The sequence below is a fragment of the Meles meles genome, chromosome 3, assembly GCF_922984935.1.
Source record: "Meles meles chromosome 3, mMelMel3.1 paternal haplotype, whole genome shotgun sequence".
NCBI lineage: Eukaryota > Metazoa > Chordata > Mammalia > Carnivora > Mustelidae > Meles > Meles meles.
In genome coordinates this window covers 85,350,723-85,376,482 of record NC_060068.1, presented here as the reverse complement: position 1 = coordinate 85,376,482, position 25,760 = coordinate 85,350,723, and the positions used below count along the sequence as shown (strand labels likewise).

General features: G+C 37.1%; 1 protein-coding gene across 3 annotated transcripts in view; it reads left to right on the top strand.

Moving 5' to 3' along the window:
- Positions 1–25,760, top strand: part of BDP1 (B double prime 1, subunit of RNA polymerase III transcription initiation factor IIIB) — a 95,388-nt gene that overhangs the window by 19,444 nt on the left and 50,184 nt on the right. For 2 of the 3 annotated variants that reach the window (XM_045999596.1, XM_045999598.1), the window contains exons 8-19: positions 484–538; positions 4,043–4,186; positions 6,811–7,095; positions 8,844–8,988; positions 12,879–13,037; positions 15,460–15,619; positions 16,909–17,000; positions 17,895–18,093; positions 18,894–19,006; positions 21,010–22,675; positions 23,879–24,066; positions 24,844–25,066. In XM_045999596.1, the coding sequence (XP_045855552.1) occupies positions 484–538; positions 4,043–4,186; positions 6,811–7,095; positions 8,844–8,988; positions 12,879–13,037; positions 15,460–15,619; positions 16,909–17,000; positions 17,895–18,093; positions 18,894–19,006; positions 21,010–22,675; positions 23,879–24,066; positions 24,844–25,066 (3,429 nt within the window). The remainder of the gene's footprint in view (positions 1–483; positions 539–4,042; positions 4,187–6,810; positions 7,096–8,843; positions 8,989–12,878; positions 13,038–15,459; positions 15,620–16,908; positions 17,001–17,894; positions 18,094–18,893; positions 19,007–21,009; positions 22,676–23,878; positions 24,067–24,843; positions 25,067–25,760) is intronic. The other variant, XM_045999597.1, reaches the window with a different exon arrangement.

Below are 25,760 nucleotides of genomic sequence, written 5' to 3'. Positions count from 1 at the left end.
ATATTCTTTTTTTTTTTTTTTAAAGATTTTATTTATTTATTTGAGAGAGAGAGCAAGAGAGCACAGGGAGCTGCAGAGGGAGTGGGAGAAGCAGGCTCCCCACTGAGCAGGGAGCCTGACATGGGGCTTGATCCCACGACTCTGGGATTGGGACCTGAGCCAAAGGCAGATGCTTAACTGACTGAGCCACCCAGGTGCCCCACTTTTTAATTTTTTTAGAGAGAGACACACACACATGCACACAAATGCACATGTGAGCGAGGGGGATGGGCAGAGGGAATGTGTGTAAGAGAGACTCTCAAGCAGACTTCATTTATGCCCGGTGCTGAGCTTGAGCAGGGCTCCGTCTCATGACCCTGAGATCATGACTTGAGCTGAAATCAAGAGTCGGATTCCTAACTGATGAGCCACCCAGGCACCCCTGTACTCGTCACTTTTTTAATGGGAGAAAATTACTATAGGTTTTTTTTCTTTTATTAACAGAACAAATTTAAACGTGAAGAGAAAACAAATGGATGGAGAATAGACAAAGCCTTTCGTAAGTATTAATATCTCTTTTACAACATATCACTTGGAGATCTTAAAAAATGACCAGTCCTTTGTGTTTAGTTCCATTGTGTTTTAGATTTGTTTTGTCTCTTTATTATCATAGGAAGAACAAGACTGGAGATTTTACTCTTTAGGAGTGCAGTTCTGGGAACTGATAACAGATCTGTAGGGAAGGGAAGGGATAAGCGAAAACATCAAGCAAGAATGCAGAGCTCTGAGTTCCAAAAGTTATAGAGAAACTGAGATAGAGAGATCTCATGTGGGGGAGGGGCAGAGAGGGAGGGAGAGAATCTCATGCAGATTCCCCCCTGAGCACCTGATGCAGGGCTGGATCCCAGAACCCAGAGATCAAGACCTGGGCCAAAATCAGGGGTTGGATACTCAAATAGCTGAGCCACCCAGGTGCCCTCTGAAGACACCATTTCTACACTTGATCTTAGCCAAAAGGCCAAGAAGCGATTGAAGACACCATTTCTAAATGCTTTTTATTTTGAGGAAACTGTATTCAAGAAATTTCTAGAAGAGCTTACACTATAGATGATTCTTTCTTCATTCTTTCTTGTGGTCATTCAGTAAACAATACTGAATACTTCCTGTGTGCTAGTTAATAGTCTAGGCATTGAGGATATAATGGTGAACGGGCAGATGAGAAGCTTGTTGTTAGAGCCGTAAGTCTAGTTGGGTGGGAGAAAGAATAAAGTCAGTAAGCATGGTTAATTGCAGAAAGTGAGTAATTTCTAAGAAGAAGAAAAAAGAGGGGGTGAAGAGTGGATTTGTAGATCGAGTTGTTAGGAAAGTTTTGTCTGAAAGATGGCATGTGAATTTATACCTGATTTGAAGCAAAGATACATATTTTTTAGCTTTTAAGTAATAGCCTCATTGAAATTAACATTGTTTTCTTTTTGAGTCCAGAGGAAAACATCAAGGGATCTGACAGAAAAACGAATTTGAATGCATTGTTTAAAATAGTACCTGTAGGAACGCCTGGCTAGCTCAATCAGTAAGAGCTTGCAACTCTTGATTTCGGGATCATGAATTAGAGTCCCATGTTGGGTGTAGAGATTACTTAAAAAAAAAAAAAATTTAAAAGACAGATAAATAAAGGTTTGATACCGGGCGCCTGGGTGGGTCAGTCGTTAAGGGTCTGCCTTTCGCTCAGGTCATGATTCCAGGGTTAGGGGATTGAGCCCTGCCATTGGGCTCCCTGCTCCGTGGGAAGCCTGCTTCTCTCTCCCCTATTCCCCCTGCTTGTGTTCCCTCTCTTGCTGTGTTTCTCTCTGTCAAATAAATTAATCTTAAAGAAAAAAAAAGTTCAGTACCTATTTAAAAAAAATAAAGTAGTACCTGTATTCTTTGTCTGGAAGACAGTTATCAGTGTTTCATGATAAATAAATGTATTCAGTATCCATTTGCTGAAGTGCTAATCTCAGAACAAAACCTCAAGTGAGAACTGATGGTGTGTTTACTTTATGAGTAGACACTGAGGTAGGTGACTGGACTCTACACCCAATGTTGTGTTGGGCCCTCGGGGACATGACTTCCAGGAATGACTCCTGGAATATCTGGATTGTTTTGGTCCTCAGCCTTCTCCATTTTGGAGAGGTAGTCCTGAAACCACACTACATTCAGTGCATTATAATAGGAAAAGAATCTATAGATCTGTAGTCTTTATGGGGTGTAGAGGCATTGTTAAAACCATTCTAATAGAAAACTGTTAAATTCACTGATTTGGGTGCTTTGTAGTGGAAAATTAAAAAAAATTAAAACATCAATTTTTTTTTTCTTTTATAACATTTTCAATTCCTGTGAGAATTTTTTTTTTTAAGTTTTATTTATTTAAGCAGTCTCTAGATCCAGCTTGGGGCTTTAACTCACAATTCCAAGATTAAGAGTTGTATGCTCTATGAGCTGAGCCAGCCATGGGCCCAATCCTCTGAGAATGATTTTAATGCTATATTTTTCAGAATCATTGTTGTGGGTGGTCAGAACAAAAAAAGACTGGGTCCACAATAAACAGGGCCTTCAGGAATCCCGGGTTTGGGCTTGTTTTTTTTTTTTTTGTTTTTTTAAAGATTTTATTTATTTATTTGACAGAGATCACAAATACGCAGAGAAGCAGGCAGAGAGAGAGGAGGAAGCAGGCTCCCTGCTGAGCAGAGAGCACTATGTGGGGCTCAATCCCAGGACCCTGGGATCATGACCTGAGCCAAAGGCAGAGGCTTTAACCCACTGAGTCATCCTGGCACCCCTGGGCTTGGTTTTTTGAGGCTGTTTTGTTTTTGTTATGGTATATACTGCTACTTCTTTTTTTTGGAAGATTTTCTTTATCTACTTGACAGAGCAAACGAGCACAAGTGAGTGAGCAGCAGACGGCGAGAGAGAAGCAGGCTCCTTGCTGAGCAGAGAGCACTATGTGGGGTTCAATCCCAGGACTCTGGGATCATGACCTGAGCTGCAGGCAGATACTTAACTGACTGCCACCCAGGCGCCCCTATATACCTCTTTTTCTGAGGCCATGTTGTAGTCATCTTGCAATTAAACCAATCTTGGGGCTTATGTATATAAAGCACAGATTTTTTTACATTCACTGTATTCTTAGATGTAGATATTAGGCAAGGATTTGACTCCTGTAATGGATTCATTCCTGGTTTGTTCATGGCTCTTTCTTTTTCTTTTTCTCTTTTTAAAAGTAGGTTCCATACCCAGCATGGGGCTTGAACTCACGACCCTGAGATCAAGAGTCCTATGACTCAGTCTGCTGACTGAGCCTGCAAAGCACCCTGTTCATGGCTCTTTCTGATGTAATGATGTTGTTGGGTATTTTGTGAGAGTGGTCCTGATCAAAATTCACTTGCTTCCTTTTTTCCTGATACTTGGAAGAGTAAATAATGAAAGGGTTGTATTGAAGAGAGGACATATGGTGGTGGGGAGGCTTTTGAGGAATTAGTCATACTAATTAGTCTTTTCTTAAAGTTGATTGACAATTTACTTACAGTGCAATTTATAGTTTGAGTTTTGACAAAGAGTATACCTGTGTAACCACCACCCAAAACAAGGTATGGAACATTTTCATCACCTCAGAAAGGCCCTTTGTGTCCCTTTCTAGTCCATGTCCATGGCAGTCTTGATGCAGGACCACCCCGGTTTTCATTTGAATCATCATAGGTTAGCTTAGCTTTGTACTAGAACTTATTTATGGCGTCATACGGTATGTATTCTTTTATGCCTGCCTTTGTTTAGGCAGCATTTTTGAGATTTTTCCTAGACTATTACTTTTATCAGTACATAGTTCCTTTTTAATTTTTTTTTTTAAACTAATGCAGCTTATTCCTTTTTATTGCTCGGTTTTCCTTTGACTACTACAGTGACTAGAGTTCGTTGTGCATTCTCCTGCTAATAGGTCCATTTGCTTTTCACATCATGATACTTGAAAATTCTTTCTTTTTTTAAAATAAAAATTTGAAGGTTCTTTTTCTTTTTTTTTTTTAAACAGAGGAAAAGCGCCCTTTTGACTTCGATTTTTTTGCTCATTTGCTTCAGAAAGTTCTTGCTGAAGAAGAGAAAAGAAAACAAAAATCTGTTAAAAATCAGAGTTTAAAGGAGAAGAAATCCTCTAAGCCAAGGAAAAATGTAAAAGGTAAAACGAAGTGTGTTCTATTATTTAATAATAATAAACTTGGAATGTTGTCCCTCAAGTCTTTGAGCATTCCTTTGTAGTTCAGGTAGTTGAGATCATTAGGGCATCAATTGGGGAGAATTGGTTTTTCTCTAATCTTTTAGTTATCTTGCCCAAAATAGTACTTCCTTGTAAATTTTATAATTGGCATGGCTGGTCTGTTTGACATCTTTATTGCATCTAGAGCATAGTTGTAGCTATAAAAGAGCATTGGAATTTGAGGGTGTTGTGTTTGGTTACTTATCATGATTTTCCTTTGTATAACCTGGCAGTAAGTTATAATATCTAAAAAGTGGAACTCTGATACTTTTGCTTATGACTGGATTGTATTGTTTGAGCACAGTTTATTTCTTAGGGTTAATGTTGACTTGTACTGGGTAGAAACTTGTTTGTTGTAGGTATTTGTATTTTTAGGCAGATACTTTCTTAATTATATGAATTTTGGTCTAGGAGGACAATGTTTACCTCTATCCCAGTACTTTAAAGAATCATGGAACTATGGCGAACTTTGTATGTTATGTAGTCCACATCCCAGACCCTTGGAGATCTTGTTCCTTTTTCCTCAGGTCTCACAGTTTTAGTGGTGGAAGAGCCAGGACTTGAGCCTAGGGCCTTAAGAGCCTGCTTTGGGTGTCTAAAAGACTACTGCTATGTTTGATTATTGGCTTGGAGACTCACAAGATCCAGCATATAGTTGTATAAACAGTTGAGATTTGTTACAGTAAAAGGATATGGAATAAAATCAGCAGAGGGAAAGACATGTGGCTCCAAGTTGAGGGGAATTTAGATGCAAGCTTATGAGTCCTCTCACCTAGAGTCACCCAGGATATTCTGCTTCATTCCCATAGCAACAAGTTGTGAAGAGATACATAACAAATTGTCTACCAACAAAGCTTGTTAGAAACTCAGTATCTGAGGTTTTTATTGGAAGTTGGTTATGTAGACACCCTCTTCCTGGCACATATCAGAATTCAGAACTCCCAAAGCGAAAATAGTTTTTCAGCATAAACCACATTGTTTGTGCAAACATTTTAGGCCACTTTTGTCAGGCTGATGTGAATTCTCCCCAAGAGCAAGTTTCCAGACACAGCCCAAAGGCCAACCTTTTAAGCAGGCCTTTGAAGGGACAGCAGTGAGGCCTGCCACCTTAACTCTCTTCTGCACAGAGCAATCCTGCATTTCTTTTTCTGGAGCATGTCTGTATCATTTTAAACATCGTATTGGTAACTACAAAATCATTTCATTCTTTAGTCATTTCTTTTAGTAACTATACATGGCCCTTGGAGATTAAAATAGGTATATTAACATGATTATTATGTTACAGGTGAAAGCATGAGTAAGTCATTGTATCTTACTTAATGGGAGAACTTTTCAGATATATTATTACAAGTCTCAGAATTTAAAAATTACTGTTTATTATTCTGTTAGAGAATCCCAGTTGTCTTCCCAGTTTTAAAATCTTATGACTTTTTTTTTTGAACCAATGTAAATGACACTGAATTTTATTATTTTTTAAAGATTAGATATTTTTAGAGAAGATGTCTTGCTTGACCATGGTTATGAAGTTAAGTTTGTTTTTGGTTGATGTCTCCATGTGATCTCTTGTTTGGTTTTCTAAAATTCATTTATTGTTTTCATCTTTTGATACAGTTAACTGTGAATATGCCTTCATAAAAAAGGCACTAGAAATTGTTTAAAAATATTTGTTAAAAAGATTATTCATTGAAAAATAAACGATGCAGGGGCGCCTGGGTGGCTCAGTGGATTAAGCCGCTGCCTTCGGCTCAGGTCATGACCTCAGGATCCTGGGATCGAGCCCCGCATCGGGCTCTCTGCTCTGCAGGGAGCCTGCTTCCTCCTCTCTCTCTGCCTGCCTCTCTGCCTACCTGTGATCTCTCTCTCTGTCAAATAAATAAATAAAATCTTAAAAAAAAAAAAAAAAGAAAAATAAACGATGCAGAAAATAAGTTTGTTGAATTATCATTTGTACCCCGCCCTGAAATCAAATTGTCCAGATTTTCTAGGGATAACTATTAGTAAACTCTTGTATTCAAGTGTATGTGTGTCTTAGAGGATATGTAATTGTTTTTGCTTAATAAAAATGAGATCATATTGTATATATTTTCTGTAACTTGAGTTTTTTGGGCAACAGTTTTTAAAAAAATCTTTCATATTACTACTTATGAACCTACCTCATTATTATTTGTTGTGTGGATTTTTTTTTAAAGATTTTATTTATTTATTTGACTGAGAGAGAGAGCAAGAGAGGGAACAGGAGCAGGGGGAGTGGGAGAGGGAGAAGTAGGCCTCCCGCTGAGCACGGAGCCCGACACTGGCTGGATCCCAGTACTTTGGGATCATGACCTGAGCCAAAGGCAGACGCTCAATGACAGCCACCCAGGAGGCCCTGTTGTGTGGATTTTTAGAGCATAAGTGTATTACAACTACTTTAGTCATTCCCAGTTGGATGGGTTAGGTTGTCTTCAAACTTTTGCCCAGATATCCTTTAGTATTTATATTCTCCATCTTTTAAGAATTTTTCTTTAGGTTATTTATGTTTATAACAATATCTTTTATTTTCAAAGTGAAAAAAGTTGCCAGTGAAGGAGGAAATGATGATCCAGATGTATCTCCCAGCACCAGAATTTCAGACACAGAACCATCTCAAAAGGATGCTCAGATAGTTGAAGAAGAACAGCACTCTCAGACTTTAACAGCACAGGATTCAGAACAGATTGCATTAGAACCAGACCTAAATCAAAAGAAAAGAAGAAGAAAGAATCAGGATGAAGTTGGTCAACAAGAAGTAAAAAATCTTTCAGAAAATGCCACTGTTCAGTTAGGTCACTCTAAAGGAGGAACATACGAAAGTAAGTTTCTTATATACATTAATAGTTCCTGTATTACTAGAGAACACTTGTACTATAGTATGATGTGTAATTTAAATAATTCTGAGTAGCAGCAACTAGTAGCGCTCAAGTTTTGTAGTCTGTATTCATGTTACTGTGTTAAAGCCTTTTGTTTTCAATTTAAAGGAAAGAAGTTTATTGTTGAGGGGTAAAGAAACCAAAGTTACCCGGGGAGATTTTTCTCGGATGTTTCTGGGGCACTGGGTAGCTCATTTGGTGAAGCATCCAACTCTTTTTTTTTTTTTTTTTAAGATTTTATTTATTTGACAGACAGAGATCACAAGTAGGCAGAGAAGCAGGCAGAGAGAGAGGAGGAAGCAGGCTCCCTGCTGAGCAGAGAGCCGGATGCGGGGCTCGATCCCAATACCCTGGGATCATGACCTGAGCCGAAGGCAGAGGCTTTAACCCACTGAACCACCCAGGTGCCCCGGTTAAGCATCCAACTCTTGATTTCAGCTCAGGTCTTGATCTTTTTTTTACTTAAAACCAAACAGTTATTAGGAGTCATTACAATGTATATAGTTAACTGTATATTGCTTGTGTCTCTTAATAAATCACAAGTGTTCATGATCTACGTCCAGAGCACCTTTGAATCCACAATAAGTTGTTTAATTTTTATACAAGAGCTACTTAAATGTTTCCTTCCTTCCATCCTACCCCTTCCTTTCTTCCTCCCTCCCTTTTTTCATTTCTTCTTTCTCATTCTTTCTTTCTTTCTAACTTACTTTTTTTTTTAGCTCCCTTAGAATGCAGGCATTTTGACAGTCAGGATTTGCTAAGACATTAGCCCTTATGAGGGGTAAGACATTCGGGCATTTTTAGTCTATAAAGAGTTCATATGTGGATTAAAGTAAATAATCAAGTAAATAGAGAAGAAGATAGTAGCAAATCAGAAAAATCTTTCTGTAGAATTTAAATTTTATGTAATTCAGTTTTAGCAATATGATTTTAATAAATAAGTTCTGGTAGTAGTGTAGTATAATTTATAGGCATTACAATATTATACTCATTTGTGGTTTTCTAGTAAAGATACTACATAAAAAGCAGAATAGCTCAGTAATTAAGAAGTTGGACTTCCGAAATCAAACAGACCTTGGTTTAGATTCCAGCTTTTTTGTTTGCTAATTATGACCTTGGGTAAGTCACCTAAGATCTTGAACCCAGGTTCTTTTTCTCTATGATGGATTTACTACCTTCTAATAGGACTGTTTTCGGTATTAAAGGAGATAATCCATTTGATGGGCTTAAAGTTTCTGTCACTTAATAAATATTAAGTAAATGATAGCTGTTACTATGTTATTAATTATGATTTTTCTGAAGGAGCAGAATAGGTGAGTCTACCTGTAACAAGTTATTTTAACCATTTAAAATTTAAGCAAGATAAAAGGAGAATGCTACAAACTACCTAGAAAATTTGGGTGATCCTCAAAGCACAGTTACAACTTACACAGTTGTAAGTTGATTATCTTTTTAAAAAAAAAATTTTTTTAACTTTTTTCTAATTTTTAAACATTTTTAGATTTTTAAAATTTTTATTTATTTTTTAAAATTAACTTTTCATTAATGTTCTAAAATTAAGATCTCTGCCTTACATAGAGGAACTTGAATGTGGAATGGTTTAATGATTGGTAGAAAAAATACTGTTTTATGTAAATTCCTTTGTGCTTTAAAAAGATGTTTTTAGAATAATGTGCATTTTGTATTCATAGATAAAGATAGATCTTTAAGGGAGATAAATGAAGATGAAGTCAATAAGGAACAGAAGCTTTCTTGCATACAGAATGTGGATGACATTGTGGATTTATCCTCCAGTGAAAAAGCTGAGAAAAGAACTGACCCTATCCTTTCATCAAGGTATTTTTCTATACCTTTACTGACTTTGTTTACATCTTCTGTCAGTTACTGAGAGGGGAGTGAAGTCTCCAGCTGTAATTGTGAACTTGCCTGTTACTCTTTTCAGTTTTATTTGTTTTTCTAAAATTCTTTTGAAGCTCTTGTTAGGTGCATGTGTAACTGGAGTTGTTATATTTTGGTGAAATCACCCTTTTATCATTTGTGTGTATCATTCTGATATTGCTCTTTTTTTTTTTTTTTTAAGATTTTATTTATTTATTTGACAGACAAGAGATCACAAGTAGGCAGAGAGAGAGGGGGAAGCAGGCTCCCCGAGGAGCAGAGAGCCCGAGGAGCAGAGAGCCCGATGTAGGGCTCGATCCTAGGACACTGAGACCATAATCTGAGCAGAGGCCTGGCCCACTGAGTCACCCAGGCGCCCCACTGATACTGCTTTTTGTTCTGATGTTTACTTTGCTACAGCTGTCTTGTGGTTGGTGTTTGCATGGGTTTCTTTTTTCCTTTTCTTTCTTTTTTTTTTTTTTTTTTGGGAGAGAGCAAGCACGAGGGTGGGTTGGGCAGGGTAGGGGCAGGGAAAGAGAGAAAGAATCCCCATCAGGCTCCACTCTCAGTGTGGACCACAATGTAAGGCTCGATCTCATGACCTGACTTAACCACCTGAGCCACCCAGGCGCCCCTGAGTGGCTTATTTCACTTAGCATAATGTTTCTAGGTTTCATCTGTGTTGCAGCATTTGACAGTATTTCCTTTTTTTAAATGGCCATATAATAGTCCATCGTGTGTATATATCACATTTTTCTTTATTCATGCATCTCTCTGAACATTTAGGCTGTTTCCATCTCTTGGCTGTTTTAAATATTGCTGTAATAAACATTGGAATGAAGATATCTCTTCAAAGTTCTGTTTCCATTTCTTAATTTCTTCTAGATAAATACCCAGAAGAGGGATTACTGAATCATATGATTGTTCTGTTAATTTTTTTGACTTTTATTTTATTTTATTTTTTTACCTAAAAAATAGTTTACCCCCAATGTGGGGCTCAAACTTAGAAATGAGATCAAAAGTCACGTGCTGTACTGAATGAGCCAGCCAGGCACTTTTCTATTTTTAACTTTTTGAGGTGCCTCCCCATTGTTCTTCACAGTGGCTGTGCTATTTTACCTTCCCATCAGCAGTGCACAAAGATACCAGTTTTCCATATTCTCACCAACACTTATTATTTTCTGTTTTCTTTGTGTTTTGAAGGTGGTTTTCCAGACATAGGTAAGATGATACTTCGTTATGGTTTCGGTTTGCATTTCCCCGATTAGTGATTGAGGATCTTTACATATGCTTATTGGCCATTTGTATGTCTTCTTTGGAGAAATAGCTATTCATTTCCCTTTCATATTTTTAAATTAGGTTATTTTAATTGAATTATAGGCATTTCTGTTGTATTCTGGATATTAAGCTTGTGTCAGATTAATGGTTTACAAATTTTTTTCTCCCATTCCATAGGTTGTCTTTTCTGCTATTTTTTTTTTTTTTTTTTAAAGATTTTATTTATTCATTTGACAGAGAGAGAGATCACAAGTAGGCAGAGAGGCAGGCAGAGAGAGAGGAAGGGAAGCAGGCTCCCTGCGGAGCAGAGAGCCCGATGCGGGGCTCGATCCCAGGACCCTGAGATCATGACCTGAGCCGAAGGCAGCGGCTTAATCCACTGAGCCACCCAGGCGCCCCCATAGGTTGTCTTTTGATCTTGTTGATTATTTCCCCATTTTTGCTATGCTGAAGCTTTTTAGTTTGATACCGTCCAACTTGTCTGTCTGTGCTAGTTCATACAATTCAGAAGATTAATAGTTTCTTTGAAGCTGGGCCTATGGACCTTGGGTCCTTAATTTGCTAGGTGACAGACATTTATATTGTGACTTCAGAGATATAACTAATTTCATAAACTACACCTAAAAGATACGTGGTGCTTTTTAGGGGAAAAACAACCCTGTAGTGACTGTTAAGATTCTAGCTGGTTTTGTAAAAATAGTGAGCTGATTCTAAAATTATCAATTACACAAGAGCAAAGCATCATGAGTGGTAAAGACAATTTGAAATACATTTCTGGGGTGAAAATGTATTAATACTTAATCTAAAGTTGGAGTAATTAAAGTAGTGTGTTACTGGCACAAGGACAAATTGTCTCAGCAGAACTGAATATAAAGCCTAGGGGGAAAAGTTTAGGAATCTGATAAATGGGGCAGAGGTAGTATTAGAAATTAGTGGGTGAAGACTGAAGGAAATATTCACTAGATGTTTAGATATATCTAATATTACATAGTATTCAATCCTTATTTCACCCTGTATGCTAAATTTCTGATAGATTCAGGGCTACAAGGATGCTGAGTGGGTCAGTTAGTTAGTGTCTGCCAACTGACCCACTGAGAAGTGGGTCAGTTGGCAGACAATGGTTAGTGTTTGGCCCGGTTATGATCCCAGGGTCCTAGGATCGAGCCTTGAGTCTTGCATTGGGTTCCTTGCTGAGCATGGAGCCTGCCTCTCCATTTGCCTGCCACTCCCCCTGCTTGTGTGTGCTCCCTGTTCCCCCCGCAATACATAAATAAATAAAATAAAATCATGTGTAAAGCAAATGTTGAAAACTTTTAGAAGAAGATATTTGGAAATACCTTTATGTTGTCAAGGATTTCTTAATGTGAAAAGCAAAACGTTCAAAGATAAAATTGACGAATTTGACCACAGTAAACTATTTCTTTTGACAAAAGGTTTCATAAAGAAAGTGAAAGGCAGGCTACTGTTGGGGAGGTTTTATGTATAGTATCTAACCAGAAAATAACTTATAAAGAGCTCTTATTGATTAGTTGGGGAAAGAAAAACACGCAGTAGGAAAAATGAGGTGAATGTCGTATGTGTTGCTTCTGGGTGCCAGTTAGTACATGCCATCATTTATATCACTATTAGTTGGAGTATTTCATAATACGGCAGTCTTCCCTTGGCATACAGTGCTAACTGCAGCTTATGCATATTGGCACTGTGTCCTCGGATTTATAAAACTTTTGGTTAACAGACTACCATGCAAAGCAGGGCCTGCCTGTATAAGATTGAAATGAGAGATTATTCCTTAATATTGCTCTGATTTTGCACATAGATTTGTTTTGTCAACCCTATATAAGTAAGAATTTTTCATTTTGACTTGAGTGTTTTCCTATGCCTTTTAATTTGTGGCTGTTACTTTCTGTGTAGGTCCAGTTTTGTTGGTTGGTTGGTTGGTTGGTTGGTTGTTTTTGAGAGAGAGGGAGTGTGCGAGTAGGGAGAGAGGGGCGGGGGGGGGAAAGATTGATTCTTTTATGGTAGAAAACTTTTTTTTTAAAGATTTTATTTAAATTCATGTTAGTTAACATATAGTATATTATTAATTTCAGGGGTAGATTTTAGTGATTTCATCATTTGCATATAACACCCAGTGCTCATTATATCAAGTGCCCTCCTTAATGACTATTACCCAGTTATTCCATCCCCTATCCTCCTCCCCTCCAGCAGCCCTCAGGTTGTTCCTTAGAGTTAAGAATCTTAAGCAGCCTCCGAGCTCATTGTGGAGCCTGACTTGGGGCTTGATCTCACCATCCTGAGATTATGACCTGAGTCGAAATCAGGAGTTGAATGCTCAACCGACCAAGCAACCTAGGCACCCCTGAAGGCACAGTTTTTAACAACATGGTATAAGAAGGATCATAGAAAAGCCAAAATATTTATATTGATAATTCCAAAATACAAAGTATCATTTTCCCAGTTGTTTTATATATTAAAAAATATTTTAAGTAGTTATTTTATTTATTATAAGTAGTTATTATAAAACACGTATTACTAAGAATTCTTTTCCTCCTGTGTTTTCATTTGCTTAGTGGTCAACAAGATGCCACATCATTCGCAACTGAAGCTTCAGAATCAAGCCCTTCAGGTTTGCCTTTATCAGAAGCTGGAATTAGTGCATTGTGTGAAGTGAATAATGTTGAAAGGAGTTGTACAGAAGAAAGCAGTGTTGACCTAAAAAATAAATCATTGTAAGTATTTTATATGTTAGGATTCTAAAATTTATTTTCAAAATTGTGATGATTTCTTATTTAAGAAAGGATAATGTTTCTTTAGGGATTAGAAAGGGATGGTACACCATTTAATATATAATTGTACTGTGGTCTGATTGAGACATAAGGGCTTATCACTTTATATTTCATTATAGAAAGATGCTCTTTTATAACTATGATAGGAATTTTATGCATAGTGGTGACTTATGCTGAAATTCTAAAATAATTTGGAAGCCTAAACATTTGCTGTTAGATACTTTTACTTGGTTTGAATCATTTTTCAAAGTAGTAGATTTTTGCTATTGATGAGTTTAAAGAAATTATTATGTTTTCTAGTGTGTAGATATTGGTTAATATTTGCACTAAAAATAGAATAAAAACACTACAAGAATCTGCCTTTGAAAATAGATAGCTCAGAAATTCAGACTTCCTTGAGTCCCTCCTAAACTCCTCATATAGGCTTACACACTATTTAGTTTATGAATTCTTACTTATTTTCAGTAAAACACAGTCATACTGAAAATGAAACTTTCTTTCTTTTTTTTTTTTTTAATGAAAGTTTAGTCTTTGGAATAGGCAAAATGGTCTTATGGCACAAACACCTAGAAGTATAAAAAGAGTAAAATATCCCTCCTACTATGTCTGCATTCACTCTAAGTAACTTGTGTAATTTCTTTCTTTCTTTTTTTTTTTTTTTAAGATTTTATTTATTTATTTGACAGAGAGAGAGATCACGAGTAGGCAGAGAGGCAGGCAGGGCGGGGGGAGCAGGCTCCCTGCTGAGCAGAGAGGCCGATGGGGGGCTTGATCCCAGGACTCTGAGACCATGATCTGAGCCGAAGGCAGAGGCTTTACCCACTGAGCCGCCCAGGTGCCTCGTGTGTAATTTATTTCTGATTTTCTTTCTGAGATTTAAAAAAAAAGTACTTTAAAGCTAATGCAAATATATGTTCTTTATATTTTTTTACTCTTCATAAAACCCTAAAGATAATGTATGTGTGTATACACACACACACACATACCCTAGACTCACACAGACACCATTTGTAATTTATTCGTTTTATATCTTGATACCTTTGTGTGAAGATATTCGTTATTATTTTTGAATAGCTGCCTAGTGCATAGTGTTCTGGTGTATGTGTGCTGCTGAAGAGAACACTTCATAGTGTTCTAGTGTATATAGATGGATTAGAGTTTATATAATCAAAGCCCAACTGATGGTTATATAGGTTATTTTTTCAAACAGTGCTTAAAATCTTAAACTTCTGTCCTTTAATATGTAAGTAAGTACAGTGAACCCTTAGGAACAACACAGTGGTTAGGGGTACTGACCCCTTGGCAGTTGCAAATCCACAAATAACTTTGACTCTTCCAAACTTAACTACTAATGGTCTACTGTTGACCAGAGGCCTGATGACATGATTGGATGATTAACACATGTTTTGTATGTTATATATATTATTTGCTGTAATCTTACAATTAAAGTAAGTTAGAGAAACAAAATCGTAAAAATGACAAAATAACATTTGTAGTAGTGTACTGAGCAGGGATCCCAAGGGTCCCAAGGACCCTGGGATCATGCCCTGAGCCAGAGGCCAACACTCAACTGACTAAGCAACTCAGGAGCCTCTTTGTCCAGTTTTAAAATGAGTTTTTGATGCTATTATTTGTAGGAGCTCTTTTTATTTTAGGGAGATTAGCCTTGTTCTATGATTTGCAGAACATCCTTTCTTGGTTGGTAGTTTGACTTTTGACTTATGTAGAAGTTTTTGATTTTTATGTAGTTAAATTTCTGAATTTTCTCTCTTTTTTTCTTTTATGGCTCTTGAATTTTTAGTTAAACTTTATAAAGGCTTACCCCAACTCAGGGTTATAAAAGAATTCATCCTTGTTGATTGTATGGCTTTATTTAACTCTGATACATTGGAACATACTACAAGTACAGTGCGAGAAATGGAGCTAATCTTATTTTAGTCCCCAGTGTTAGTTTTCCCATCACCATTGCTTTTGATATTGTTTGTTACAATACATTATTTTGTATTTCATTCTTGCTGTTTTGAAATGCTGCCTTTTTTAATATACTTCTTTCATGTGTTTTGAAGTCATCTTCTAAGTTTTCTTTTATGTTTCATTTATCTGTTTATTCATGTTATCAGTACCAGTGTTTTAGTTATTAATGCTGCATAGTTACTTTTTAGCATCTGGTAAAATAAGTTGCTGCCTCACAGCTCTTGTTTTTTAGTTTTCTTTGCTACTCTTTGAGTAAACCTAAAGGACTTCTTTTCTGCCTCTGAGTGGATTTTTAAAGAATTTTTCCAAATTTTATTTGACTATGCCTCTGTGTTGGTGCGATTTAAATAATGTTCATTTAAAAAAATAAAAAATAATTTTCATTTCTTAGGGAAACAGATCAGTCAGGAAATGTTAAACTAATGGGAAGAAGACAACTACAGAGGCCTAAACCCAATTTATCAAGGGCAGTTGGGAAGAAATCTGTTCTTTCACAAGGTAAAACAGATGCAGAGAGCAAGAGTTTACATGCAGAAACTTCATTTGAAAAGGTATGGAATAAGACACTTTATAGAAAATAAGATTACAAAAATTTTCCCTCTGTAGTTGGGAATAAATTGTTTAGTTGATAATTACATGATAGTGTAACTGGTCATAAAACAAAGATGCGAGAACTTACACATGAATATGAAATGTGTCTTATCTCCTGTTTATGCATTTAGAACCTAGGACATATCATTTCAAACATACTCAGTAGCAACAAATCTCTTTTGTTTCACATATATAAATTTTCAAAAATTAAAAATTTTGAAGATTTTTATTTATCTATTTGAATGAGTGAGAGAGGATAAACAGGGAGCAGCAGAGGTAGAGGGAGAAGCAGGCTCCCTGCTAGGCAGGGAGTCTGACTCAGGGCTCGATCCCAGGACCCTGGGATCATCTGAGCTAGAAGGTAGACTCTTAACTGACTGAGCCACCCAGTCACCCCAGGTTATTATAATCTTGTAAAATTCAAGAAAATTGGGAAAGTACAGATTATTTTAAAAATCAAGACAAAAATTACTTGTGATTTCATTATCCAGCTGCAACCAGCATTTTAGCATACATATATCCTTCCAATTTTTCTATTACAAAATTTAGTAGTATTCAGTTATATCTTTCTTTAGTTCTTAACATTTCATAAATATTTTTCCATATTATTAAATATCCTTTGAAAACATGGTCTTTAGTGACTTCATAATATTCTGTCAATGGGTAAAACTGAATTTAACCATTTACTCATTATAGAATATTTAGTCTGTTCACGGTGTTTGACATTTTATATAATATTCTAGAGAACATTCTTGTACTTTGTCTAAATATTTGCTTAGAATCTTAGAAATGGTATTATAGTATGAACATTTTTTAATAGATTTTATTTATTAGAGAGAGAGAGAGCGTGCACCAGTAATGGAGGCAAGGGACTGAGGGAGAGGGCGAAGGAGACTCTTCTGAGCAGGGAGCCCAACATGGGCCTTGATCCCAGGACCCTGAGGTCATGACTGCAGTCGAAGGCAAATACTAGCCAACTGCGGACCCAAGTGCCCTGAGTATGAACGTTTTTTAGGCTTTTGATTTCATATAGGCAAAAGGCTTTCCAGAAAGGATATACCAATTTTTGTTCCTGTCAGTAGTAGGTGGAATTATATGTTTTACAGTGTTCACAGCTGCTTCGATGATATAGAACTCTTACTATTAGAAGAACAAAAAAATGAAATGTCATTGTTTTAATTTCCATTTATTACCAAGTTTGGACTTTTTAATGTTAAGTCAATAAAATGTAAAAAAATTGAATTTATAGAATCATATGGAAAAGGATAAAGTGAATACATTGGACATTTCTGGAATGGAGAATACAGAGAGAGAGAACTCAGAAGCTGAGACTGTATCTATGTAAGTATTTAGGAAGTAGAATACAAGTAGATTTTAAGAATGACTGTAGTAAGTTCTGTACTGGATAATGTCTGAATTTTATTTCCATTTAGTGTGCTTAAGTCTTCTTTTAACTGTAGGTGTATTGAAACATTTCAGTAGTGCTCTTTATGCTGCTGGAGAAATAAAATATGATATGGATCCATTGGGTTTGCAGTTACATTTCTTCCTCAACTTACTAACAGGATTTTACCAAAGTCTTACTATATTAATTAATGGTTAAGGTACATGTTTCTGGATAGCAGGTGGTTTCAAAGGGAATATTTAACTAGGAATGCAGATTCAGAGTAGGTCTTATTCTAATATGAATTTGAACCATTGGATTCTGGACTGTACATTTATGCCATAATCTTTGTCTAGGGCCCTGGAGGTGTACATTACAAACTAATTTTCTTAGTGGAGAATGGTATGAAGTGTCTCTCAAATACAGTTTTCCAGTTTTGTGATGAAATTATATTTATAGTTAGGGTTCCAGGATAATGTCTGTCCCAAAACGTTAAGGTTTAGAAACAGGGGTATCTTTGAGGATTTTTTTTTTTTAAAGATTTTATTTATTTATTTGACAGACAGAGATCACAAGTAGGCAGAGAGGCAGGCAGAAAGAGAGGGGGGAAGCAGGCTCCCTGCTGAGAGAGCCCAGATGCAGGGCTTGATCCCAGGACCCTGGGATCATGACCTGAGTTGAAGGCAGAGGCTTAACCCACCGAGCCACCCAGACGACCCTTTGAGGATGTTTTTGAGGACACTTGTAATTATTTTTATATTCCAAATGGTTTACTTATTTGTATCTTGGAGAAGGCAGTACTGAAAACAAATGTGTAACTTCAGAATAACCATAGTTCTATTCTTTTGTAGTTCTGGTTTGAGTGAAAAAATTGGTCTGCAGGAAGATGATCAAACAAAGGCTGTCAGACCAGCACGACTAATGAGGAGCCGATTGCAAAGGCCAAAGCCAAATGTAGGTAAAGCTGCTGAAAGAAAAATTCTAGCATCACAGGAAAAAATTGAGGCTAATGTAAAAAAGAATGAAAGTGAATCCTGTGTTGCTAGAGATGTAAGTACTCCGATTCTTTTTAATTTTTATGTTAAACAAGTACTTAAGTCTTCTTTTACCCTCCTCTTTTAACAGCAAGACTGTATCGTTGTATACATTATATATTAAATTTAAAGCCAAAATCTTAAGAGCCAGCAGCTTTGCTACTTGTAAAGCTGTTTAACTCTGAGCAATCTAGATTTTGAGCATTTATATAATGGAGCATCTGCTTTGATCTTATTACCTCATGTTTACTTGCCTCCCCCCTCCACATTATTTGGGTGTTTAAATTATGCCTCCTTTTTGAAAATATAGCTAGATATGTGAACTTTAGCTCTGGCTTAAACACAGTAAAATGTTAAAAACTTCCTGTTAAAATAGAATTCCAAGAGCAAAGATGATGAATTTTAGGTTATTTATATAATAACTAGTCTTTGTGATAAGGGTAAGAGTTCAGATCATAGTTCCATTTGAATTTCTTCTGTTAAAATTCTCAAGGTCTATACGGTAATGGTACTAAGCAGAAGACAGACCCCTGGGAATAATTCTAAGAGACAAGACTGAAGCGCTACAACTTGCTTTCTGATTAAGAGGAAAAGAATGGGGGCCTTGAGATAAGGTAGAAGGTGTAGCTTATGAGATTTTTTAAAGATATTTAAATAACATTGAAAAGTGTCCTTTGAGAGTGTCCTTTGAGTATCATTTTATAATTGTGAAACGTTTACCATTTTCTTTATATTCAAATTGGACGAAGTTTTCAATGCAATTTTTTATAAATGAGTATTTCATTGTGAAACCTTAAAAATGTGTTTGTTGTTAAGAGTCCTGAACAAGTAGAAGATCAGTCATGTAAAAACGTTGACTTTGAAGACATCACGTTACAATCTGAGAAAGAAGATAATTTTTTCCAAATGAATGTTAATGAATGTGTAAGGTAAGCATCATCTTAATGGTTATGTAATCTTTGAATTTTGTTTGAGGTTTTAGAAATGTTTAATCAATTTTTTAAAACAAAAGCAAATCAGATAGATTTTTTATGTATCAGATTACATGATATTTACTATATAACTAGACTTTTCAGGGCAATTTATGTCATAGCTTTCTTTTTCTTTCTCTTTTTTTTTTTTTTTTTAAAGATTTTATTATTGTCAGAGAGAGAGAGAGCATGAGAAAGCAGAGTGACAGGCAGGGAAAGAGGGAGAAGTAGGCTCCCCACTGAGCAAGGAGCCCGATGCAGAACTTGATTCCAGGACCTTGAGATCATATTGAGCTGAAAGCAGCTGTTTAACCAACTGAGCCACCCAGGCATCCCATAGCTTTCTTCTTAATTTCTTAGTTACTAGTGATTTGATGAGTTGATTTACTCCTCATAAATTAGACCTGAATTAATATGTATATTAGATTAAATGTCTGTGTTCAAACATGAAATGCAACTTTCTTCTTGTTGTTTCCTTGGGATTAGATTGATCCACATATGACCTTTATTCACATAAATTTTATGTAAAACCCATATATGGAAACCTATACTTCTAGCCACATGCAGTTTTTTTAATTTGTTATGTCCCCTCTGGAGGGTACCAAACAAAATCTATGGAATTACTAGTGTACTTTGGAAAATGTTTTTCCTTTGGAAATATTCAGTGTGCACAAAAGTAGTGAGAATAGAATAGTGGAATCCTTTGCACTACTATATGTAGTTTTTTTTGTGGTTTTTTTTTTTTAAAGATTTTATTCATTTATTTTGTCAGAGAGAGATACAGCTACAGAGGGAACACAAGCCGAGGGAGAGGGAGAAACAGGCTTCTCACTGAGCAGAGAGCCCGATGTGGGGCTAGATCCCAGGACCCTGGGATCATGACCTGAGCCAAAGGCAGCCACTCAATGACTGAGTCACCCAGAGCGCCCCACTATTTATTATTTGTTTTGTTTTGTTTTCCTTTTAAATATTTATTTATTGACAGACAGAGATCACAAATAGGCAGAGGGGCAGGCAGAGAGAGAGAGAGAAAGAAAGAGAGGGGGAAGCAGGCTCCCTGCTGAGCAGAGAGCCCGATGCGGGTCTTGATCCCAGGATCCTGGGATCATGACCCAAGCTTAAGGCAGATGCCTAACAACTGAGCCACCCAGGTGCCCTTTTAGTTTCAACTATCACTAGTATTTTTTCAATCTTCACATTAAAAATCTGGCCTTTCTTAAACTTTTTTGTTCAGGTCATACTTCAATATGGCTATTTGAGATGCTGGTCAAATCTGGCCATATAAATTGTTGCTTAACTCTTAAGGCAATGCATATGCCTGGATAAAAGATAGGAGGGGCCAGGAGGTAGGAATAGTAGACATAATTTGGTCTAGCTCCATTGCAGAAGACTGGAGACTCTTAGCCAGTATTTGGGAAGGATTGTGTGGTTGACAATTAGGTACGGTTCAGAGCCAGTTGATTATTACTCTAATTGACCTCATTGATCGATTTCTCTTTATACATGTCTCTATGTGAGTAGATATTTTAAAAATTCATGATTTCAAAATGTGTTTTTTTCCCCTCTCCTTTAATTTTTAGGTTTTAGCCTGAAATGCCTGAGGCTTTCTTTTTTTTTTTTTTTTAAAGATTTTATTTATTTATTTGACAGAGAGAGATCACAAGTAGGCAGAGAGGCAGGCAGAGAGAGAATGAGAGGGAAGCAGGCTCCTCGTGGAGCAGAGAGCCCGATGCGGGACTCGATCCCAGGACCCTGAGATCATGACCTGAGCCGAAGGCAGCGGCTTAAACCACTGAGCCACCCAGGCGCCCTGCCTGAGGCTTTCTTAATTTATTTTTTTATTTTTTTAGTTGAGAATTCCTCGTCTTTCAGTGGTATTTTCTCAACCATCCTTTCTTTAGCTGGCAGTATGGTTTAAAATTTGATTATATGTTTTTTTTTTTTTTTATATGCATATATAGTATTCAAGAGGATAAGAAGGTCCCAGTTCTAAAGACTCGATTTCAGAAACCAAAGCCAAATATAGGAAGAGGAGCTAGAAGAAGAGAAATTTTCTCAAAGAAAGAGGTGTTAGAGGAGATTGAATCTGGGCAATTCGCAGCACCTTTGAGAGAAATTACAAGAATGGAAGAAACCTTACCAAGGGAGAGGATATTAGTGGAGGCTAATTCTACTAAGGAAATGGAGTCATATTTAGGGAAAACTGAAAGAGACAAGTCTCCCAGAGAGAAGATACCAGAAATGATGTCCAGCACTATGGAAATGGAGACAGATTTGAAAGAAACAGGAGGAGAGGTTTCCCCAAGGGACACTATATCAGAGGTGTCTGATATCACTGAGGAAAGAGTGAAGAATTTGGAAGAAACTGGAAGAGAGGTTTCCCCAAGGGATACTGTATCAGAGGTGTCTGATGTCACTGAGAAAAGAGTGAAGAATTTGGAAGAAACTGGAAGAGAGGTTTCCCCAAGGGATACTGTATCAGAGGTGTCTGATGTCTCTGAGGAAAGAGTGAAGAATTTGGAAGAAACTGGAAGAGAGGTTTCCCCAAGGGATACTGTATCAGAGGTGTCTGATGTCACTGAGGAAAGAGTGATAAATTTGGAGGAAACTGGAAGAGAGGTTTCCCCAACGGATACTGTATCAGAGGTGTCTGATGTCTCTGAGGAAAGAGTGATAAATTTGGAGGAAACTGGAAGAGAGGTTTCCCCAACGGATACTGTATCAGAGGTGTCTGATGTCTCTGAGGAAAGAGTGATAAATTTGGAGGAAACTGGAAGAGAGGTTTCCCCAACGGATACTGTATCAGAGGTGTCTGATGTCTCTGAGGAAAGAGTGAAGAATTTGGAAGAAACTGGAAGAGAGGTTTCCCCAAGGGATACTGTATCAGAGGTGTCTGATGTCACTGAGGAAAGAGTGATAAATTTGGAGGAAACTGGAAAAGAGGTTTCCCCAAGGGATACTGTATCAGAGGTATCTGATATTGCTGAAGAAAGAGTGACAGATTTGGAAGACACTGGAAGAATAAAAGTATCCCTAGAGGAAAATGCCCCAGAGGGCAGCACTATAGATGAAGTAGAAACACATTTAGAAGAAACTGGAAGTGAGGTTTCTGTAAGGGAAAATGTACCAGAGATTGTTGATACCATTAAGGAGAGAGAAACACATTTGGAAGAAACTGAAAGAAGAGAAATAGACATAGAAGAAAAGGCCCCAGAGGCTAAGACTCAAGGTGAAATGGAGACAGATTGGAAAGAAATTGAAAAGGGAACTTCCCTAGGGGAAAAGGTACTATTGGGGATCAGTGCCATGGGGGAAAGGGAGATTGATTTGAAAGAAACTGGAGAAGGAGATCTTTCCCTGATGGAAAAGATAGCAGGAAAGACGGCTGCTATTGAAGAAACAGAGGCAGAATCAAAAGAAACTGGAGACATTTCCTCAAAGAAAAGCAGATCAGAAGAGATTAGGGCTCCTGAAGAAATGGCTGCAGATTTGGAAAAAACTGGAAAAATAGACATTTCTTTAAGGAAATATGGAGCAGAGGAGACCAGGACCTCAAGACAAACTGACACAGATTTAATGCAGAGCAGTAGTAGTTGCTGCAACACTATGTCTTCACTAACTATCAAAGTATGTACTTTTCTGTTCTTTAGAAAACCTATTTTTTTTTTTTTAAGATTTTATTTATTTATTTAATAAAGAGATCACAAGTAGGCAGAGAGGCAGGCAGAGAGAGAGGGGGAAGCAGGCTCCCTGCCAAGCAGAGAGCCCGATGCAGGGCTCGATCCCAGGACCACGGGATCATGACCTGAGCCGAAGACAGAGGCTTAACCCACTGAGCCACCCAGGAGCCCCAGAAAACCTATTTTTGAACACTTTTTCAGGGAAAAATTATCAAAATAAAAACGGTGATTATTGCTTTTAAATCCCACAAAATTTAAAATCTCTAAAAGCTTTAAGTCTTTCCCAGCCCAAATTCTGTGTTTTAGGACCTTAAAGAAACTATCTTTTAAAAAAGTGACTTAAAAATATATTTAAATGTGGTTAAGTTACTATTCTTAATGTCAGTTTGAAGTTACTCTTAGCTAAATGGAGTGTAGGGAATTGGACTGGATTAGTGCTAACTCTAATATGAACATATAGTAGAATTATTTCTTTTGACCAATTGTCTTTCTTTTTTTATTTCCTGTCCCACTCCCCTTTTATTTTTTTATTTTTTAAATTATTTAAGGAGAACAAGTGGGAGGAGTGGACTAAGCAGACTGCTCTGAGCATGGAGCCCAACACAGGGCTTGATCTTAGAACCCTGAGATCATGACCTGAGCTGAAACCAACAGTCAGATGCTTGACTGACTGAGCCATCCACGTGCCCCCCACCTTCCCTCCACTTTTAAATTTCCTTTTTTAAACATATTTTTAAAATTTTACTTTATTTTAGAAAGGGAGAGAGAGCACGAATGGGGTGGGCCTTGGAGAGAGTCAGAGAATCTAAGATAGGCTCCACATTCAGCATGAAGCGCATTGTGGGGCTTGATCACACACCCCTGAGATCATGACCTGAGTTGAAAATGAGAGTTGGACGCCCAACTGACTGAGCCACCCAGCTGCTTGTTTCCACTGGGGCTGCTTGGCTGGCTCAGTCGGTGGATCATGTGACCTCTTTTTAAAGCATGTGACTCTTGATCTTGGGGTTATAGGTTTGAGCTGCATGTGGGGTGTAAAGATTACTTAAAAATAAAATCTTCAAAAATCCTCAAATGTTTCCAGTTACTTGGAGTTCACATCATTGTGACATTTTCCATTTGTGCTGATTTCCTGTGACTATTCCTCTAGAACGTTAGCAGTGAAGTACTATCCATGGTGCAAACACCTGAAGAAGAAAAAAAAAATTCTGAAAAGGAACTGTCCGGTCACTTGAGTTGTTCGGAGACTTCTTTACAGACTTCTGAACCTGATAAAACAGACGACCAGGGGATGCTATCTCCAGATGTTCCGGAGCAATCTTCAAGTACTAATTTAAGGTACAAATATATTGGCCTGCGTGCTTTTAAAGACAAATCATTTATGTTTTTTATTTAAAAAAAAATTTATTGGAGGGAGAGAGCAAGAGCAGGGAGAGGGTAAGGAGAGGGAGAAGCAGGCCCCCCACTGAGCAGGGAGCCTGATGTGGAGCTTGATCGCAGGACCCTGGAATCATGACCCGAGCCAGAGGCAGACGCTTTATTGACTGAGCCACCCATGCGCCCAAGACAAAGCATCTAAGGAGACATTTTCAGATTATCAGTAAGATTTCAAGACATATCTGTAGCATAGTGTTAAACTGCTTCTAAGCTCTGGAATGATAGGGAGAGAATTTTGAGGTCATTATGACACTAGATTGAGAGAATTACTAACATCAGAATTGTATGTAACACATACTCTTAAGTCAGTATGGGTGTGAGAGCCAGTATTTTCTCTTTGCAAAGATGATAGGCTTATCATCTTTGATAAGTTGTGCTCCTTGTATTTTTCAGGATCTGCCAAATAGCCCAATTTGTTTTCCTGTTAAGAATTAGATTTAAAGGGACATTGGGGAGGGTGTGTATTAATGGTGAGTGCTGTGAAATGTGTAAGCCTGATGATTCACAGACCTGTTCCCCTTGGGCAAATAATACGTTATGTTAATAATAATATTTTTAAAGAAAAAATTAATAAGAATCAGATTTAATATTTATTGCCAGTTTCTCAAGTTGTCCTAAGACTCTGTTCTCATTGCCCCTTCAACTCATTCTAAAGCTTGATAATCCTTTTTCCAAAAGCAAATCTCTTCCTCAAGAGCAAAAGCCACTTGAAGTTAAACCAGCACCTTTTATGAGAAGTCGATTCAAGAGACCAAAACCAAACTTAGCAAGAGCAACTTTAAAGAGAGAGACTACAGAAGCAGAAAAATATGTACATGGGAAGAAATTGGAAACAGATAAAACTGAGACTGTTGTGGTGCAGCAGACCAGTGAACAGGTGAACACTCTCTCTTCTCAACATGTCAGTGCTATTCAATGTGGATGTTTTTTGTCTTAGCTATTGTTACTAAAGTAAAACAGCTGGGGTTAACATTTAACATATTTTCTCATATAATTTCTACTGCATGTGATACTAGTCTGGCCATAATTAATGTGCCTCATTATTCCATATGGTTTTATAAGAATCTTGTATCTCTCATGATGGGCAAGTATGTCATGGAAAGGAATTTAAGAATCCTGGGATCTAAGTTCATTGTGTGACCATAGCCAAACGATGCAGCTAGTTTCTTCACAGGAAGAATGAGTTTGATAGTCATACTTTATTTTACATTGTTGTTAAGGTGAATTAAAAAGTTAAAAGCTTGAGAGGAGTTAAAGGACATGTTTTATTTACTTTGTTAACTTGGTCTGCAACAAATTAAGATTGTGCATATAATATCAAAAACTTTGAATGGAAATTTTAACATTCATAAGTTGAGTGTTCTAAATATAAAAGTACTTTTTTGGCCATGCAAATGGCAACAGGTACATGAAGAGATGTTCAACATCACTAATCATTAGGAAAACACAAATCAAAACCACAAATGAGCTATCACCTCCTACCAGACAGATTAACTAGTATCAAAAAGACAAGGAATAGCAAGTGTTGGCAACAATATGGAGAGAGAGGAAGCCTCATGCACTGTTGATGGGAATGTAAATTGGTGCAGCCACTG